General features: G+C 41.9%; 1 protein-coding gene and 1 non-coding gene across 3 annotated transcripts; both read left to right on the top strand.

The window, feature by feature from the left end:
- The first annotated feature begins 4,778 nt into the window (after positions 1 to 4,778).
- Positions 4,779 to 14,249, top strand: SLC25A3 (solute carrier family 25 member 3). 2 transcript variants are annotated; one of them, XM_075080430.1, is made up of 8 exons: positions 4,779 to 4,990; positions 5,143 to 5,296; positions 8,908 to 9,029; positions 11,931 to 12,110; positions 12,228 to 12,409; positions 12,952 to 13,124; positions 13,689 to 13,799; positions 13,915 to 14,249. In XM_075080430.1, the coding sequence occupies exons 2-8, from the start codon at positions 5,149 to 5,151 to the stop codon at positions 14,073 to 14,075; spliced, it is 1,077 nt and encodes a 358-aa protein (XP_074936531.1). In that variant the 5' UTR covers positions 4,779 to 4,990; positions 5,143 to 5,148; the 3' UTR covers positions 14,076 to 14,249. The 2 variants fall into 2 exon arrangements, with proteins under 2 accessions (XP_074936531.1, XP_074936527.1); XM_075080426.1 differs by lacking the exon at positions 8,908 to 9,029 and adding an exon at positions 9,193 to 9,314 and having other exon boundaries at positions 4,807 to 4,990.
- On the top strand, positions 12,581 to 12,820 carry LOC142052204 (small nucleolar RNA SNORA53). The gene has a single exon (XR_012658773.1). It is a non-coding gene; the product is annotated as a small nucleolar RNA SNORA53 (small nucleolar RNA).
- Positions 14,250 to 18,524: the final 4,275 nt, after the last annotated feature.

Below are 18,524 nucleotides of genomic sequence, written 5' to 3'. Positions count from 1 at the left end.
CTCTTCTAGTTACATGAAATACTTTCAGTTGACCTCCTTCAGGGATACTGTTAGCATCATTTAAAAAAAAGCAAACCCAAACCCCAAACAAACCCTAAACTGAACTGCACTGCAATTAAGTGTCGTCATTCTTTAATTTATGCACTGTTTTGGAGAATCCTCTCGGCTTCAGTGTTACTTCATGGAAGGTAAAGACTTTTCTATGTAAGTCCTCAGAAACCTACATGTAGCTCAGTTGCAGTGGGAAGACAATGCATCTTCAAGAAATGAAGGAGCCTCTTTATACTTGGGGCAATTAATGATGTGAGATAGCTCTGAGATGAATCTCTTCCTCCTTTGTTCCCTCTCTCCCTTCCTCCCCTAGCCCCAAATATGGATTCACCAGCATTCCTAAAGCTGTTCGTGTTGTTCTAAGAGTAGCACGTCATACTAATGGTACTAGCTGAATAGCTGCATGTGCTTAAAGCCTTCTAAATACTGCTGTATAAATTACACTGAAGCATACTGTAGTCTTTGTATCAAAGTACTGAAGCAAGACGAACTAGTTTTTGTGCTGGGGGGTTGTGTGTTGGGTTTTTTTGGGTTTTGGTTTGGATTTTTCTTTTTCTAATCTCACTTTCGTTCCATTAGTTTATCTTGGCTTCTGGACAGAGCCAGGTTTAACCTTCAGAACCAGTCACAAAATAGAGTCATTTTATGGACTGATATTAGTATCCTGATTCCAGTTGCAAAAATTAGTTGAGTTCTGACATAGTAAATATTGCTTAGGTCCCTTTTAGGGCAAAAAAGTCTGGAGGAAGGCCTGTGTAAGTTATTAGGCATGACAACATTTTCTTTGGCTTTGAGTTTTGTTCTCATGGTCAGTCATACTGCTTAGAGTGCTGTGCTGAAAACATGGATATCTTGATTTGCCTGTCTGAATTAGCGCTAATGCAGAGCTTGTGCTTTTTCCCTTTCAGTTGTGTGCTAATCTTTTAACATGAACCTAGTCTCAGGAGTCTGGTATCAAGCTGTGAATTGCTAGAGGGTATCACTTGCAGTGTTGAGACTTAATTTTATGGCACCTGATCCATAGTAAGGCTGTGAGACCTTACCTAGTGTCTGAGACTGGAAGTTCTTAAGGAGAATCTTAAATTTAACTTATGTGTGTTTTGAAACCTTGATTTGTATTTAAGTAGGGAACAGTGTGAAAGGGACTCTTCCTTCAAGTTTGCTTACCAGCAGCATGCTCAGTACTGCCCTACAGAACGTTTTCAGGTCTCTCCTAGGCTTGATCCATGTGTGCTTTCTTTGTTTCCTGGGGCACAACTCATGAAAATCTTCATGGTATTAAAATCCTCATTTCCTGCTAATTACCTTCTCGGATGGTTCTGTGAACAAAATATCTTTTTAAAAATTTTAAGTAGCTTGTGCAGAGTTAAATCAGAAAAGCTGAGTAAAGAAAATGCCTTTAAATACTAGAGGTCCAAAAGGAGGCTCTTCAGCAGAAAAAAAAATGCATAGTTGGAAATGAAGCTTGTAAAATTGTGTGGCATGTCTTGTGCGTTTTTACAAGCATTTTTGGCTTGTTTTGATATGGCTGAAGTTGTGTTTTGGGCTGAAAAACTTGTAAAAAAAATCTGAAAACTTTATCTGATCAGAATAGATACGGGGTGGGTTATAAAGTATAATTTTTAATCGTGTGTTTACAAACTTAGGTGTTTCAACATAGCCTCTATTGTCTAATACAGCTTTTACTGTATGTTTGGTAAATCTACTTATGTCTAAGACTTTCCTATGACTTTTGCTTTTCTTTTTCTGTAGGGAGTATACCAGGCTGCTTTGCACCAGTGCAACAGCAACTAATGACAGATGTATGCATACATGCGTGTGTTCATACAGCACAGGGTCTGCAAGCTAATTCAACTTGTACAATAGTCCTAAGGTGGCGCATATGCTTATAAGTAGTATGTATATATTAATATCTAAAAGAATTCCTCAGATTTTCTGTCCCACCTCCCTTTGAAATTCTTTGTCAGCATTGGTAGTTTGTGGTTAAAAAGTGTATCTGCATTGCCTTTATTTGTTACTTAGGAAAAAAAAAAGTGATGTTTTATGGAGGAAAAACATGTAATGTCTGGGGAGAACTTAAATTACAAAAGATTATCAGACGAGGACAATTATGGCAGTGACTAATAAGAATAGAAGAGGCTTCAGTACTTCGTGCAGCCAGAGGATGTGACTGCTGTAGTTCAACCTAGCTAGTCTGGATCCTGTTGAAGGAGATGCTGCAGTGTTGGGGCTTCCCTTGGGCTGTGAAACCTACTTACAGCTTGATCTGTTAATGATTCTCTAGAATCACTGTCTAGTAGTACTGGTGTTGATACAATGAATATGTAAAATATATACTTACAAGAGGAACAGGTGCTGCTTGTGCTGACCTCCTTAACAAGGGTGTGGTGTAAGTGACCTGAAGAACAAGCTTGTAAGAGCTTTTGATTTTTTTCTTACAGGCATCACCAAAATGTTAGGACTGTGAAAGTGATTGTAAGACAGGAATTGGTCTACAGTTTCTTGATTGTATTCTGCTTGGGGGTGGGGAGGGATGGAGGGGGTGCATGGTGGGTGTTAATAGCAGGAGAGATGTAATTAGGAGTTGCCAAACGGACATTCTCCTGAACCCCCAAAATTTGAAAAGCTGCTGATTAAAAAGATGGATTTAATTTAAAATGGCTCTTTTTACTGTGAATCTGACAGAGGTGGACACCAAAAGAAAACATTTTTCAAGTCTTCATCTATTATTACCTTCAGTGCATGTCAGAGATCAGATTATTCTAGATAGCTTGAATTACGGGCTATTGCTATTTTGTTCTTTCACATCTGGCAAAAGCTGAAGAGATTGTGTAAGATGATATGCACTCAGCAGGAACATGTACTATCCTTGTATTTTGACAGTGATATGTTAGATTCAGCTGTTGTAACAGCACATATTAATAGTACAGCCATTAAAAGTTAATTGTTGTCTAAAACCAAAGAAAGTCGTTGTTCTGCAGACTGTAACTGTGTCAGGACTAGCTGTGCACGCAACTTGCCATTACATGTGACTACTTATGTACATGTTCATCCTTTGTAACTGGAAGGAGCAGAGGTTTTCTGTACATTAAAAACCAGAAAAGTCTGCAAGAATTGCAGTCATTTATATGTAATTTCAAGGTAAGAGCCCAAGTCTCAGTCATGTTTAGAGGCTATCAGCTAATTAAAAACAAATATCAGTGTTTGGCTTTTAGATGAAACATTGCTACCAACAATTGTTTAGATGCGGGTTTGTAGAGCAGAACAAGTAATGGCAAAATGAATAATTCTGGCCTGTCTTAATTGCTGCCAGTGGCAGTGAAGTGAACATCACTTCAGGCTCTCAGCTGGTTGCTAAACGGTAGAATTTAAAGAATGCAAGTTTCAGCTGACATTTTCCTACTTGGAAGCTGGAGCCTAGTTTACTCAAGAGGGACTTAGCCAACCTAGACTTCCGTGACAGTGCTATTAGGCATGTGTCGCTTTTGCCTGTGTATGACAGCCTGCCTGGATCAACTTTGTTGTGAAATACAGCAAGTAGAGCCAAGTCCGAAGGCTGGTGTAGCAGGTCGTGCTCCAGGGATGTTGGATAGGAGCTGCTGGGCTGGCTGACAGTGTTTCTTTGGTGACGTGGTGCAGGTGTGCTGTCAGTTGCATTATGGCTCTGTGCCCAGAAGTAATAGCTGGGGTGTTTGGTATGTGCCTCCTGCTTTGCTGTCCTCTGCTTATGTGGTTATGGAGCACTGTAGTGGAATGGGTATGATCAAGACAGTGAAAACAAGTTCTTAGGTCTTCAGGAACTGGAGAGATGAACAGTGCTGTGCCAATTCTCTTAAATCCATCAAAATGAGTGAAATCACACTATTAGAAAAGGCATAGTTTAATGTGGTTAAGCGCAAGTATGGCTGTTGTGTTAAGTAACATCTTACTTTTAACAGACCAGTAACTAGCAATTCCTCAGTAAGCGGATGCAGCTGTTGTAGCATAGACTGTGTCAAGAGGCTGTATAAGCTTGTCCTCCAAAGGTGAAACGCTGTGGTAGAGGCTGCAGCCAGTGCATTTGGTGACTGACCTACCTCCTGACCACGCTTGGTCTTAAACCATGCTGTGGTGTGACCCTGGTGAGAGGGGTGAACCTTTTGTTAGGAGAGCAGAGGCTTGCATTTACCAGACTCTGAATAGAACATATTGCTAGATGCTAGTAGAACTGGAATCTGGGGTGATACTGAGGACTTTAAACTCATCTTAAAGATTGGGTGTAATTCAGAGTACAGCTGCTGCAGAGCAGCAATCAGGGCTGGCCTGCTGGTGCTGCACGGCCAAGGTGCACGTGGTGCTTTTGGGGCAGGAGTTCGGGAGTGTCTCTGGTTTGACATTGCCCGGGGCGTTGAGGTAGTGGGGGCGCAGGGCTTAGGATAGGGAGGGCGCAGCGATACACTCGTGAGCGCCCCAGCAGAACCGCCCCCCAGCCGGCGGGACTCCGGCCAGCGCTCACCGTCCTTCCCGGGCCTGGCGCGGCTCGGCGCCGGCCTGACCTCTGCCGGGCCAAGGGCAGCCCGCGGCCAGACGGGGGGCCCGGGGCAGCCGCGGGGGGCGGGCAGCGCTCCCGCAGCGGCTCCCCGCTCACCGGCCGCCCCCCTCCACCGTCCGAGCCCTCGCCCGGGGCGGCCGCGGAGACCAGGGCTGAGCTGAGCGCCCCCTCCCCCAGCGCGAGGGGGAGGGGTGCGGTGCGCAGGCGTGGGGGGGAAGGGCGTTGGCCTCGGCTGCGCGCGCCCGCCAGTGCCGGCTCATGGAGCGCCTCCTCCAATCGTCCTGCAGCTTCTTGGGCTGTGGCTCCGCCCCTTGCGCCGGCGAAGGACAAAGTGGCTGAGGCGGGCCCGCCGTCAGCCTCTGCGTCGAGCCGCCGCAGCGGGTCTGCACGCTGCCGCCATCTTAGGAGGTGAGTCGGGGCGGCGCGGGGGGGCCTGCCCGGCGGGGCGCGCTGCTCGCCCCGGGGCAACGGGCTGCCTCGCGGGGACGGGGCCGCCCAGCCGGGCCCGCGGCGGGCTTCCCTGTCCCACGCTACTCCGCTCTTCTCGCCCCCTCTCTCAGGTCGCCATGTTCTCCTCCATCGCGCCGCTCGCCCGGCTCAACCCCTTCTACGCGCCGCACTTCCAGCCGGCCCAGGACGGGGTGAGGAAGCGCGCGGAGCCGGCAGGGCCGCCCGCCACGCGGCGGAGCTTGGCGGCCGCGTCCGCTGCTGAAGGTGAGAGCGGGGGGACGGGGGCCAGGCCCCGGGGCGGCGGAGGCGGCGGTGTCCCCGCTGCCGCCCTTGGCACCGGCCTGCGCTGGAAGGGCTGACGCCCGGCGGGGCTCGGCCGGGGAGGGGCCGGCGCTGGGCCTACGCGCCCGCTTGGAGGACGAGGAAGGGCACGGGTGGGGGAGGCGCTGGCGGCCTCTTCCGCTACCCGTGCGGTGGGTGCTGAGCGGCAGCGACGATCCGGGGTTACCGGGAAAGGACACCCGAAGGTTCTAGTTTGGGGTAATTAGAGACCCCCGATGGAGCCCGTTTTGGGGATGAGAGTGTGCTTTTTTTGGCTCTGCTTGGCCGGCAGTCTCGGCGATGAGGCTGTAGGCCCGTACTTTTTTCTTTTGTGGTGAAGAGCAGCGTGGGAATCTGGATGGTTTTAAGAGACCATCTCTCTCATCCTTTTGTGTGGTTTTCCCCGCCCCCCCTCCCCCTTTTTCCTGTTCATTCACATCTGAACATCCAGACACATTAGAGGTGCCTGCAGCTGCTCTTTGGTGTTTTTTGGTTTTGGTTTTTTTTTGGTAGTTGTGGGGCATAGAGGAGGTAGCTCTGCTGTCTAAGATGTAGGGATGCATTTTAGATTTAAGTGCAAATGTTAACTTTGTTTCCTGTTAACTGTCATGATTTCCAAAGGTCAGACCTTGATGGTACCCCTAATAGTGGAGGTAGATGGTAAAATTTTAATTCATTTAAGCTGTCAATAACTTAAAACCATCTCTCTGCCTTTATTAAAAAAAAAGGAAGAAGTGCTTTCATCAAGATAGCGTCTTCTGGAGTACCATGATTATTGAAGTATGTTAGTGCTCTTGCATGAACACTTATGTAATATGTGAAAGAAACAGAACTGGGTGTTGGATTTTACTAAGTTTTCAAGAACGCATTTCTGGCTTTCAGTGTAGTAATCTTCTTGCTAGCTAACTAAAGCCCTCCATCGCTCTTCGGTATGCTAAGTATATTTAGTAGGTGCACTTATTTCTTGAAAGCATTGTGTTTAATCATCATCCTGTTCATAGGCAGATGCAGTCAAAGCTGATCAGGGTCTTTTCTGCTCTGTTCATTATTTCACATACCAGTTGGTTCTCTGGCCTTTGTGTTGGGAGAGTAACATGTTGCAGAAGATATCTGCTTACACGAGGTCACACAAAGTCAGTACAAACCACAAGGCATTTTGAGTTCAGGTCAGGGCATCAACCATAACACAGCTCAGACAAAGTGTTTTATGATTAGCTCTTGGAATTTGTCCTTGTTAACGTGTCAAATTGGAAGCAAAGGAATGAAATAGTTATGATATAGCTGTCTTAACAGAGCAGCCTTTTTTTTTTTTGCTATATATTTATATTTGAGTAGCTTCAGGGTGTTCTAAGTTAGTGTCTAGGTATGTTAGAATAACTTTCCTGCTCTCTGTACTACATGTTTAGCCAGTTCTTTTTTCAGGTAACAGGTTTTAGGAAATTTTACTCTACTTCTGAAAAAGAAAGTCTGGGATCTACTATGGCTTTTTTTCCTAATACTGCTATACGACTACGAACTTAGGTACACGTGAAGAGCTCAAGCTGAACTGATGCTGGCTTGCTTTTCTTGATTACTGTTTTTGAATGCCTAGCTGACAGGTCAGTCTGAATACCGTTGTAATAAAATGGCTGTGTAAAGCTCTGCTTTTCTGTGGCTTCTACAAATGTCTTGTCTCAGTCAGTTGAGGAGTGTGACCTCTAAATTGTGAAAAAGGGAATGTGAACAACCACTTCTAGTAGATACTTGGGCAGCATGGTAACTACTGCAGTACTGCTGTGCTGCAGGCCAAAGATGCAGCTAGACCGATCTGCCCAGTAATACAGACCCAGGGTCTGTTCTCTGATTACACCTGCATGGAAAACCATTTTTTGTATTTGTTTAACCAGTCATTCTGGCAAGTTGTAAACAGAATATTATTGCTGTCTGCAAATCCGCTAGCAAAACCAAGCTATCGTAGAGATGCGGGTAAGTCCTGGACCAGCATATTTGCGGTCTTGAGCAGTATCTCAATTAAAAAAATTCTCATAGGTTATGTGTTGTTCTGACTTAAGATTCCTTGCTTAAGTTTAGGCTTAAGATGGTGTCTGTGATTTGGTATTTGTTATTTTAGAATAAAGAAAAAATGGCATTTTTGTTGTCATGGTGATTAATTTCAAAGAGTAAGGTGAGAAATTTGAAACTGCAGTGTAAAATCTGGAACATTTTGGGGAAGAAGGTCTCTTACAATAGAAAAGTTACGAGCTGGATACGCCTGCTAGTGTTAACTGTTGCTCTGCAGGTGCTGTTGAATATAATTGCAAATTTTTGTTGGTGTTCGTAAAGGAATTTATTTCAGAAGCAAAAAGACAGGGCAAAGAAGCTCTGAATAAGATCCGGTTTTACCATCTTTTGATTTTTCATTAGCGTTTCTCTGGTGTTAGTTCTTATTAAGTTGGTGTAACACTTCAGTGTCTGTTCCATTATATTGGAGTAACACCACTAGATCTAATAGCAGAAGAACCTAGGTTATTCCTTTGTAGAAGATGCTCCCCGGAGTACATAGAGTATTGTTTTCTATACGCTTATTCAGTATATTAGTTTTACTTTTTGCTTCTATGTTAAAAATGGTAAGCATAGTAGCGAAACTGCTGCTACCTTATGCTTATTTCATACTGTTAATTGTAAACCAAAACATTTTTCTGGTTGCACATAATCATACCCTCTGTAGCTTCAGCAAAAATGGAAGAGGGAAGCAGATTCTTGTTTTTCAGCTCCAGTAACTTTGCTGTGTTGGAATTCGTGAAAACTAATAACTTGCTCTTCTAAGACTAGATAGTGTTATACAGCATACTGTATGGAACAGTGTGAATGGAATATCCCTTGATTAAATGTGATATGAAAGATTCCTTAACAGCTTGTTTATGAGCACTGAATGTGATGATTAATTTAATAAAATTCTGCAATGACATTAAGCTGTACAGATCTGAGGTTCTGTAGTTGAAAGAAAATTTTAAAAATCTGTATGAAGAATCTGAAAAAACTCCTGAAAATATATCTGTAAAAAGAAAAATCCAGTGCTGATCTTGTAGGTCTGTATGGTCTCTACTTATACATAGGAGTTGCACTATCACAGAATACTTAACCACAGAAGCTTCCATCTCCAGAATACTAGGGAAACACTTTTCTTGCATCATTAGTTCCTTGATAGAAGAAAACGTTGGATGTTGCAACTTTGAGTCATAATTTCTACTAGCAGCTTCTGGGATTCATTTCTATGTTTGAAGTGTGCTGTGAGCTAAAACTTACTGTTTCTTCCATTGCTTTTTTTTTTAAAGCAAAAACTTAATTTGGAAGGCCTAGAATCAAATCTTGTCAGTCCAGAAAGTGTTAATTTAAAGCAAGGGAATTATTTTTGAGTATAACACTACATCTGAATAAAATAGCATGAGCGATTATTCCAGTGGAATACTTTTGAGAAGGTAGCATTTAGCCAATTTTGTTTCTTTTCTGATCTTTTACCATTTATGATTGATCATATATATATATATGTATGTAATTTTTTTCCAATTGACTAGAATACAGCTGTGCATATGGCTCGGGCAGATTCTTTATGCTTTGTGGCCTTGGTGGAATTATTAGCTGTGGAACAACACATACAGCGCTGGTTCCTCTAGACCTGGTTAAATGCAGAATACAGGTTTGTTCTGCATGTTGGTCTGTGGTGATATTGACAAAGCATGTTTAGCGTGGTATCGTTAATCAACTAATGAACTGGAGGCATAAACTATCCCCTGGACATCGCTGTCCAGCAGCGCATGGAGTTTATGTAAAGCATGGTGTGTCTTTATTTTTTGCTGCAGAATACAGTTGTGAATATGGCTCGCTCAAGTTTTATGCTCTCTGTGGCGTTGGTGGGGTCCTAAGTTGTGGCCTGACACACACTGCTGTTGTGCCTCTGGACTTAGTGAAATGTCGTATGCAGGTTTGTATTAACTTAAATGTTTCTTAAGTTTTTTCTCTATGTAGCCAGCATATTAAGATTTCACAGTAGGAACGCAGACTTTTCTGAATGACAGGAAGTGAGTAAACTTGAATGCTGCTTTATCAAGTCTACTGCTATGAGACTAACAAAATACCACTTTCAAGAGAAGCAGAGGCATTTAGGATAATCTGGATCAATTATTTTTGACTATGTTTAATCACGTTTAAGTGACTATATTTGCTAAAAGGCACCCACTACGATGTTACTCTTTGCTGCCTGGTAGGCTACCTAGCACTATGCGTGTGTGTTTGGAGGAAGGAAATAGTATCTTTGGTGTTTTGAAGATCTGCGGTTTTTAGCCTGGAGTGATATGCATGTATAATTTGATCCACTAACATTGTGGATATCACTGCATGGCTTATGGATCGGATGCTTTCTAATGATGCCACTTAAATAGAATGGGTAGAACTTGAAATGGTACTGGTAAGGCCCATCAGTGCTTGTGGATAGTCTCCTTGAAGCAGTTCTTGACTGAACTGGAAGGAGCGTCATCACATTGCACTTAATTTGCAATACCAGCTTCCAAATTAAAATCACCTCGTGAACAGCCATGGATAAAAATATACTAATGGATTTATTCAGGCAAATCTGTGTCTCAAGAATGAAGCACACTTCTAAATTTCTGGAAATACAGTAGTTAATGGCTTCCCTGTTGCATAGGCTGACACGTTAAAAAGTAGCAATTATATACTGATAGAACTCCTGAAATTAAGAGGGAACTATGAGTTAGTCAGACCCACTAGTCACACTAGGAGTACTGCATGTGATAGTCTTTAAAACTGCATTCTTCTGGAATTATTTAGCATATTTCACAAGAGAGGCTTTTTCATGTACTTGAGAACACCTGAAATTCTGGTCTCAAACTAGTAATTCTGTAACACATTGCACAAACACCAGGTGCATCAAAATGAAGGCAACATTCTGCTTTCTACAAAATTTGTGTTGAGACCAGACTAACTGTGTAGGAATTCCCTATTTCTACTAGTAGGGAATGGCTCTAGCTGAGTTATGTGTTCTATTTCTGAAAAAGTAGCTTAAGTGCACTCTTCTGTTGTTACGGACTTTAAGATCGGTAGCTTGACTACCCCGGCCTAAGGCTGAATTTCCTGAGGAGCAGGAGGTTGGTCATGGATAAAGAGGATGTAACGTCTCAAACAGTTCTTAATCTGACTGCAAATTGGGTTACTGGGCAGAAGGCCTGAGAGCTTGCAATGCTGCATATACAGCTGGGAGCAAGGCCTCGTACTTCCAGGCTTCAACTAATTCATAGGTATGTTCAGCTTAGGCTACCAGTCCTGGGCCTCTTACATGGTAAGGGTGGTGATACTTCACCTTCCCTCTCCAGCACTTGGAGGAGAGTGCGTGGGAAGGTTTCTATGCAGATTCCAGGTGTGACCTTGTAAAACCTGTCAGCATTTCTCTTTACAGATCTAATACAGAGCATGTTACTAATCCTTCCTAGATTCTCCAGGAAGCAACCCGTTGCCTGCCCTCTCATGCCTCTTTCAGAATAGGTCCCCTTTTATGTAGATGATGGTTAAGCACGGTTCTGACATGAACATAGTCTCATTTTACACTGCCCAAATAAATATCCAGTTTTCTGAAATTCAACATGTTTAGGTGAGCTAGTTCTCAAGAAGGCTGCCAGACTGCAGGACAGAATATCAGTCACTGCAGGTTGGCATGCATGTCCCATAGCTCTTTCTGAAAGCTTTGGTTGACTTTTAGTTTGGTATCTTCCTTCTTGTCCCTCTAAGGAAACGTTGGATGATGTCAAATATGAAAAGTAACAGTGTAATGTGACTTAAACAGGTCATTCTGACAAATTTTGAGAATTTGCTAAATAGTTTCCTTTCACATGAAATAAAATCATTCAGGTTGGTCTTTTTTAATTTCTGAGAAGTTATTAATGACATCTCACTGAAAGTTTTCGGTGAAGGAAATATTTTGTATGTAGCCTTTACTGTGAAGTCAAAGTACAAGAGAGTACTCTTTGATCTGCTTTGCTCCATCTGTCTTAGTCTGACTGTGGAGGGATCAAACTAACAGTGGACAAATAACCTATTCTGATTAAGAATCAAGTGAATTGTCAGGTTTGGTTTGTGGCGACACTTGAGTGTGTCACATAGGTGTGACGCATAGAGTGGATAAGATTGCGGTCAGAAGCTGTCGCATATTTAAAGAATCTGATGTAAACACAATTATACCAGTGTATCACTGACAGTGTTAGAATAGTGATTTCAGTAAATCTTTTTGATAAAGAAAGTCATGTTGTTGATGTGGAGAATAAATGTAAAGCAACATTCAGACAGTTTGGTGGTTCCTGAGTGTTGAGGAATGCACTGGCTGTTAAAATAAGCTAGGATTTGAGACTGACAAGTGACCGTTACAGTTACATTAGTGTAACCTTGTGGTGAGTACATTGTCTGTCCAGGAAACCTTAGGAAGCCAGCTGTATGAAGAATTTAAGAATTTTTGTATTTTGGAGGTATTATTGGGGGTGTGAAAAGGGAAATAGTAGGCTATATCAAGCAATTAACTGCCTGTTCTGTTTAGGTTGATCCACAAAAATACAAGAGCATCTTCAATGGATTTTCAGTGACAGTCAAAGAAGATGGCGTTCGTGGCTTGGCTAAGGGATGGGCTCCAACCTTCATCGGGTATTCCATGCAGGGGCTTTGTAAATTTGGTTTCTATGAAGTTTTCAAAATCCTATATGGCAACATGCTGGGAGAGGTAAGCCTTAAGTGGCTCACATGAGGTGTTAAATCTGCTACACAGTAGTATTAGTAATGCAGAGTAATCACAAAACCACGATTCATTAATAGAAATATGTGTTTAAATTCCCTGCAGGAAAACGCATATTTGTGGCGTACGTCGCTATATTTAGCTGCATCTGCCAGTGCAGAGTTTTTTGCTGACATTGCTCTGGCTCCAATGGAAGCTGCTAAAGTTCGTATTCAGACACAGCCTGGGTATGCTAACACTCTGCGGCAGGCTGTACCTAAAATGTTTGGAGAAGAAGGCATCTGGGCGTAAGTATCCCTTGATTTTAATTTTTATTCAGGTTCTTGATGTTGAGTATTTTTTCCTAATGAAAGATGTTACTAATTGTGGCTGTAGCTTATAATACGCTTTGGTCTTTGCATTTCAAGGTAACAACTTAGCATGCTTTGGAGAATTTGTGCGGAACTGGCTGTTAATTCCACATGCTCCTTAGATCCATCTTTGTGAGTATCTCTGTGCTGAGTTCTGCTGGATAACGTGGGTTTCTAGCAGTTCCAGTCAGAGATATTCAGCAACTTTTTGGTTGTACAGTCAAAGATGCTTGAGTCATTGGCATGTGAGAGTAATACAACTGCATGTTAGCTTTCTGTTCTGATAGAAGTGGCTGTAAATATACAAGTCATTTATCACTATCGGGACTTGGCTGGTATGCAGACATGCACCTTACTGCACTTGTAGCATCAGTACTGCATTACTGCAATGCATTGTAATCTGAAAAGTGGCTGCAGGTTAGAAATGTACCTCAAATAGTGGAGAAAATGAAACTGAGTTTGTCTCTTCTCTGGTTAAGTTTCTATAAAGGTGTTGCTCCACTATGGATGAGACAGATTCCATACACGATGATGAAATTTGCCTGCTTTGAACGTACTGTTGAAGCTCTCTACAAGTACGTCGTTCCCAAGCCACGGAGTGAATGTACAAAAGCAGAACAGCTGGTAGTCACATTTATTGCAGGCTATATTGGTAAGCAATCTAAGTCCTACATGTCATTAATGTACTACTGCAACTCTGGAAGCTTTTTCAGAATATTGAATAGATATAACTAGAATGGGGCAGTTTACTTGTAACTTTAAAACATGCAGGGGCAAAACTACATTCAGTGTGTAAGTAGAAAACAGGTCTGTAGTAGGACAATACTCTTAATTGTTCCTGTGTATCACCAATGTTGTTAATGTCCAAGTTTAGAAACTGCAGCTGATTTAAGGGAAAAAACTTGCATCTTTGCTAGGCTGGGGAAGGTTGAAGAAAGGGGAGAGAAATCTAGATGGAAGGGGGATTTTCAGTATCCAGAGATTCAGGAGGAGTTTTGTTTTAGCAGAAGAGGTGTTGCAAGAGCAGAACAGAGGTGTTTTCTGATATTCACGTCACATTATAAGTATGTACCTGCTGTCCTTTCAGGATATGGGGAGGCTTGATATAATTTCTGTGCAATTTATTAGAAGGTGTGGTTTCAGTTGGTTGTACTTAGTGTACACAGTAATGGTACAGCTAAAACACCACAGAACTAATGTCAAATTATTCTTTCAGCTGGTGTGTTCTGTGCAATTGTTTCCCATCCTGCTGACTCTGTGGTGTCCGTGTTGAACAAAGAAAAGGGCAGTTCTGCTTCACAGGTTCTTATGAGGCTTGGATTCAAAGGTACATCCTTACTTCCATGTATTTTGGATCAAGAGTTTGTGGTGATTTGTGTTTTGGGTAGGATTTCTGGGTTTTGCTGACTTATGCTACTCGTGCTTTATGTTTTGCTCTACAGGTGTATGGAAAGGTCTGTTTGCCCGTATCATCATGATTGGTACCCTGACTGCACTACAGTGGTTCATCTATGATTCTGTGAAGGTTTATTTCAGACTTCCTCGTCCACCTCCACCTGAAATGCCAGAATCTCTGAAGAAGAAGCTTGGTCTAACTGAATAGACAACTCATGGACTGACTATGCTGGCTGTTCCAGTGATGAGTCTCATGAAACTTTTATATATTTGACTATGTAGAAAACAAACTCTATATGATGTCGTTATTGGCTGTGCCCTCATCCCACATGAGGGTTTAAATTCTACCACTGTCATTGCCTGAAATAAATGAGAAACGGAGTGCTTAGTGTCTGTTTACTACTGCATATAAAAGCTTCATTTCATAGTAGCAAATACCTCAAATACTCCCCACCCCCCATAAAAAAAAATCCAACCTATTCTACACTTCAGGAACTAGAAAATTGTGAAACAATTGTAAAAAAAATAAAATAGTTCCACTGTTTCCAGAGAAGTGCCAAGAACCTATCCTTGCAGAACTGCAGAAACTAACTGTGGTTCTATGTGCTTTGAGTCCACTGTTTCATTTACCTATAACAATCTGTTACTGTTTAATAGCTGAACTCCTGAATGGCTGAGATGAGACTGCAGCCTGAGAGGGTGTCCCGGTCATAGTATCGGTGCTCTCTGTAGAGATAAAAGGAACCTTATACGTAATAGAGCCATTACTGCTTTGGGTGGTCATCCCAACATAACTAATTTGTGCTTGCTTACTGACATAGCTTACTTGGCTGATTTCTGCTTCTGTTGGCTTTGAACTGTACCAAAGAATTCAGTCATTTTGGTTGTACTGTGGAATTAAACAGTAGCTGCTACTTTAACAAAAGAAAAGCTGATATTAATAAAGATTCTCAAAGATATCTGACCGCTAAAAGCTTTCTACAGCTTTACAGTAAAATAGAAACAGCTTGCCCTCTTACTGTAGGGTTTGACAAAATTGCCAGCTTTTCCTAGTTTGTTTTTGTTTTCTGAATTGGTTTAACGCTGAGTTTTGGTTGAACCGTGCACTTCTGCAGTTCAAGAAGCCATACTAGGTTTTTTTTGGACCTTACTTGGTACAAATGAAAAAAATTAGGCTCTTGGGCATGCAAGATGAGACATGCAATGTTTTAAGGCAATTAATTGGGTTTTTTTCCAGTCTTTTACAGAAATATGAGCATGCTGCCTTCTATGGTTTTGCGTGTTCAAGAACCAACAGTTGATAATCATTGAGAAGAATCCAGAAAATGCTTGACAGTATATAAAGGGTTCACCATACCCAGTGCTACTTTGTTAGGAACTGGAGCATAAGTCTGTTGTGCAAAGCTGTTTGGATACGCTGCCTTTCAGCTTGTGGGCTGATGATATTGAGCTTGGCTTGGTATTCACCTGTGTTGTACCACTCCTTCCTCTTTACTTGTGTCCTTTAGAGTCAAAAGGACAGCTAAAGCAGGTGCCATTGGAGTAGCATAAATAAACTGACCACTGCACCTTACTGGAGTCTGTTCCTGCTACCATTTTACATAGCTTTGACCTTCTTGCACCCTGGGAAAACCCTCTGATTTCCAAGGTTTTGGATGATGAGCCTTATTTTGAATTGCTACCTTTCAAAATGTGGAATAAAATCTAAAACTGCTCCATTTCCCTGTCTCCATGACACTAAACACATTCTTAAGAGTGGTTGGTATCTAACTGGATTATAGGGCAAAGTCATATTCCATAAGTCTAAATAAAACATTTGTAGAAGTACTGTGGTGTTGAATTAAATATATTTCATGATTCAAGTATGTACATCTTGTTGCCCCATCATGAGTGGGAAGCTTTGAAATTATTTAACGAATCATTAAATGCTCCTGAGAGCCTCCTTGGAGAAGAGCGTTAACTATGACTTGATCTTTATTCACAACCATTGACATTGAATCGGCTACTGAAGTTAACTTTTGTATGTGGTTCAACTTGTTAGAAAAAGCTGTATCACTTTTGTGTACTGAACGTCATAGTTTCTTTAAAGGCATGTTTTATCTCAGTAGATCCTTCTTTGTTTGCTGGAAAGCATCTCAAGTTCCTTCTAATCCTGGGGAAGTGAAGCACTTCTGTCAACTTTAAAGGCTGGCAGAGGAGTAAGACCAATTTGGCTTGTGCAGTGAGGTAGTCTGATTGCCAAGTAATCTGATGCGAAGCTAAATTTCTCAAGGCTGTTTCTAGTCATTCTACCTGTGGAACAAAATTGCACAATTTTTCTCTAGAATTGGGTCACCTTTGTGCATCTGTTCTAAATAAGTGCAGTAATAAGAGAGTCTTAAATCCTTTTTCTCCTTGTTCAAGGGTAGACCTGAATTTAAAGATGCTCAGATAATTTTATCAAAGTGAATCTGAGATCAGCTAGCTGGCCCTTCTAGTCTTTTCTTTTGTAACTGAGAAAGGGCAAATGCACTTAGTGCTACTTCCAGTGTTGTGTTTCAGTGGAAAACCTGAGAGGGAGAGAATTGCCTTGCAGCTGCTGACTGTGTTGAGGTTCAGCCATGGGCTTGATCAGATGCTTGAGATGAAAGGGTCTAACATGTAAAATGCTACTGCTTTAAAGAGTCACCTGCTGGAACGTTATATTATTTGACATATTTAACATAAGCTTTAATGGGAAAACTGTAGTATTAAAATGCATTTTAAAAGTCAAGTTTGACACTAATAACTGCTTTGTAGCATAACAAGCGGTATGTTTTCTGAAAGTTGAGAAGATGGGGCAGGGGAGCAGTGGTGCTTTTGATGGACTTGTGCTTTCCTTGCAAGGGAGGTTCTGTATTGAAAAGGAGCACTCCGTTTTGAACCAAGTATAACTTGGATAAATCCAGACCAGTCACTAAACCCAACAGTGCATTGTAAAATATGGATTATGTATATGCTGCTTGTGTATATTGTTTCATGAAGGAGAAAACATCCTTGCTATTACTGGGGCTGAGATCAGCTTTTGTGTTTAAAGCGTACTGTCTATATAAATTTGGAATAGCAGTTCCATTCACACCTTGTGTTTGTATCAGATTGTACTACAGAACAAGCGTGCCGATACTTGCCGATACTTGCTGAAATGCTTGTTACATATCATTTTAAAATGAGCTGTATTAATACAAATAGTTGTAATTCATTTACCTTTCTACACAGAAATTACATAATTCACAGTTAAAACAATAAACATCCTGCTTTTTTTTATAGCAAAGCTGAGTACCTTGGGTAGCTGAGCTTAGCTACGTGGCCTTGTTACAGGGTACGATTTTTGTAACTTGAGTGATGTGGGAGAAGGATGTCGCTAGCAGAAACTTCTTGGCTGAGCTGATGTTCTGGTGTGTAAAAGTAGATTTTAACATGTTGGGATTATTTCACTCCTGTCATTTTTCAGCACTGATCACTTAATGCTGTTGCAGGTTTGGTTTGGTTTGGTTTTTTCACCTTGTGAGTTGCTGGCTGGAATATAATTGGCCAATTCTGTCCCTGCGTACTAAGTTAAAAGCAAAGATGTCCTGAGTATCACTCCAGGTTGGGCTGCATGTGATTATCATTATCACCTTTCATTATCACTCGATAAAACTGTTGAGACTGTCATTGGGTGCCCCCAAGTAAGACCTTGTAGTTTTACTGAGTCAAAGCTCTCCCACCGCTGACAGTACTAAAGCAAGGAGGCGAGGTTAGTAGTCTGCTTTAAATCTGTGAAAAATATCTCACACTGTGCCTCATCTTTTCCACTGTAGAAAGAGCTTTGCCTCTGTCCACTGTAATTACAAAGCAACTCTAAGAATCTGCATTTAATTTTTTGGTACGGTGGAGGTGTGCATTTGAAGGGCAAATGAAGATTTGTAATAGCTGTGCAGATTAAGTGAGAATTACTGATCACTCGCCTTACTTCCAAGGACAATACAGTGGGTGTGTAAACTTTAGATCCAGATTTTAATTTTTTTTTTTTTTCAAGTAAATGTTACCTCTGTGACTTAAACTGTTTCTCTCTTCCTTGTAGCAACAGTTTCTGAAAGGATCATAATGCTTTGGGCCTGCACTTGGGAAGGGAAGGGTGGGTGGTCTGCACACATCTATAGATAAATTAATGTTCCTGTAACACTTCTTGCATATTTAACTTCCCATAGAGACCATGAAAAGGACTGTATGCTCAGCTTTTCACTGGTAGATGTGTTCTAAGAGTTGGAGGTTATTTATTTGGGGGTTGAAAGTGAAATCAACCGTTGTTTATCCTGGCTTATTTTCTGGTTACTCTTCCAAAGAGAGGGTGTGCTCCTGTCATCCAGAAAGACCTCTTTGCTGTGTCAAGACTTCTCTGGATTAACTGTGCAGCTGGAGCATATTTTCTGCTTCTCCTCACTTGTGTAGATGTTGCTCTACTGGTTCTCCAGTTCTGCCTCTCCAGGTTTTTACTGGCTACTGACCATGAATGATTGATTCATAAAGTTGAAAACAAAATAAAATTACTGTAGCCCATTGGGTTTGTGGGGCAAGGCTGTGGTAGTGATGAGGTAGGGCTACAGGGGTGGCTTCTGTGAGAAGCTGCCAGATGCTTCCCCCATGTCCGATGGAGCCA

Source organism: Phalacrocorax aristotelis, chromosome 1 (assembly GCF_949628215.1).
Source record: "Phalacrocorax aristotelis chromosome 1, bGulAri2.1, whole genome shotgun sequence".
Lineage (NCBI taxonomy): Eukaryota > Metazoa > Chordata > Aves > Suliformes > Phalacrocoracidae > Phalacrocorax > Phalacrocorax aristotelis.
This window is presented reverse-complemented; position numbering and strand designations above follow the sequence as displayed.

Coding starts and splice junctions, on each gene's coding strand:
- SLC25A3 (XM_075080430.1), top strand. CDS start 5,149: ATGTTCTCCTCCATCGCGCCGCTCGCCCGGCTCAACCCCTTCTACGCG. Junction 9,030..11,930: donor TGGTTAAATGCAGAATACAG/GTTTGTTCTGCA, acceptor TGTTCTGTTTAG/GTTGATCCACAAAAATACAA. Junction 13,125..13,688: donor ATTTATTGCAGGCTATATTG/GTAAGCAATCTA, acceptor TTATTCTTTCAG/CTGGTGTGTTCTGTGCAATT.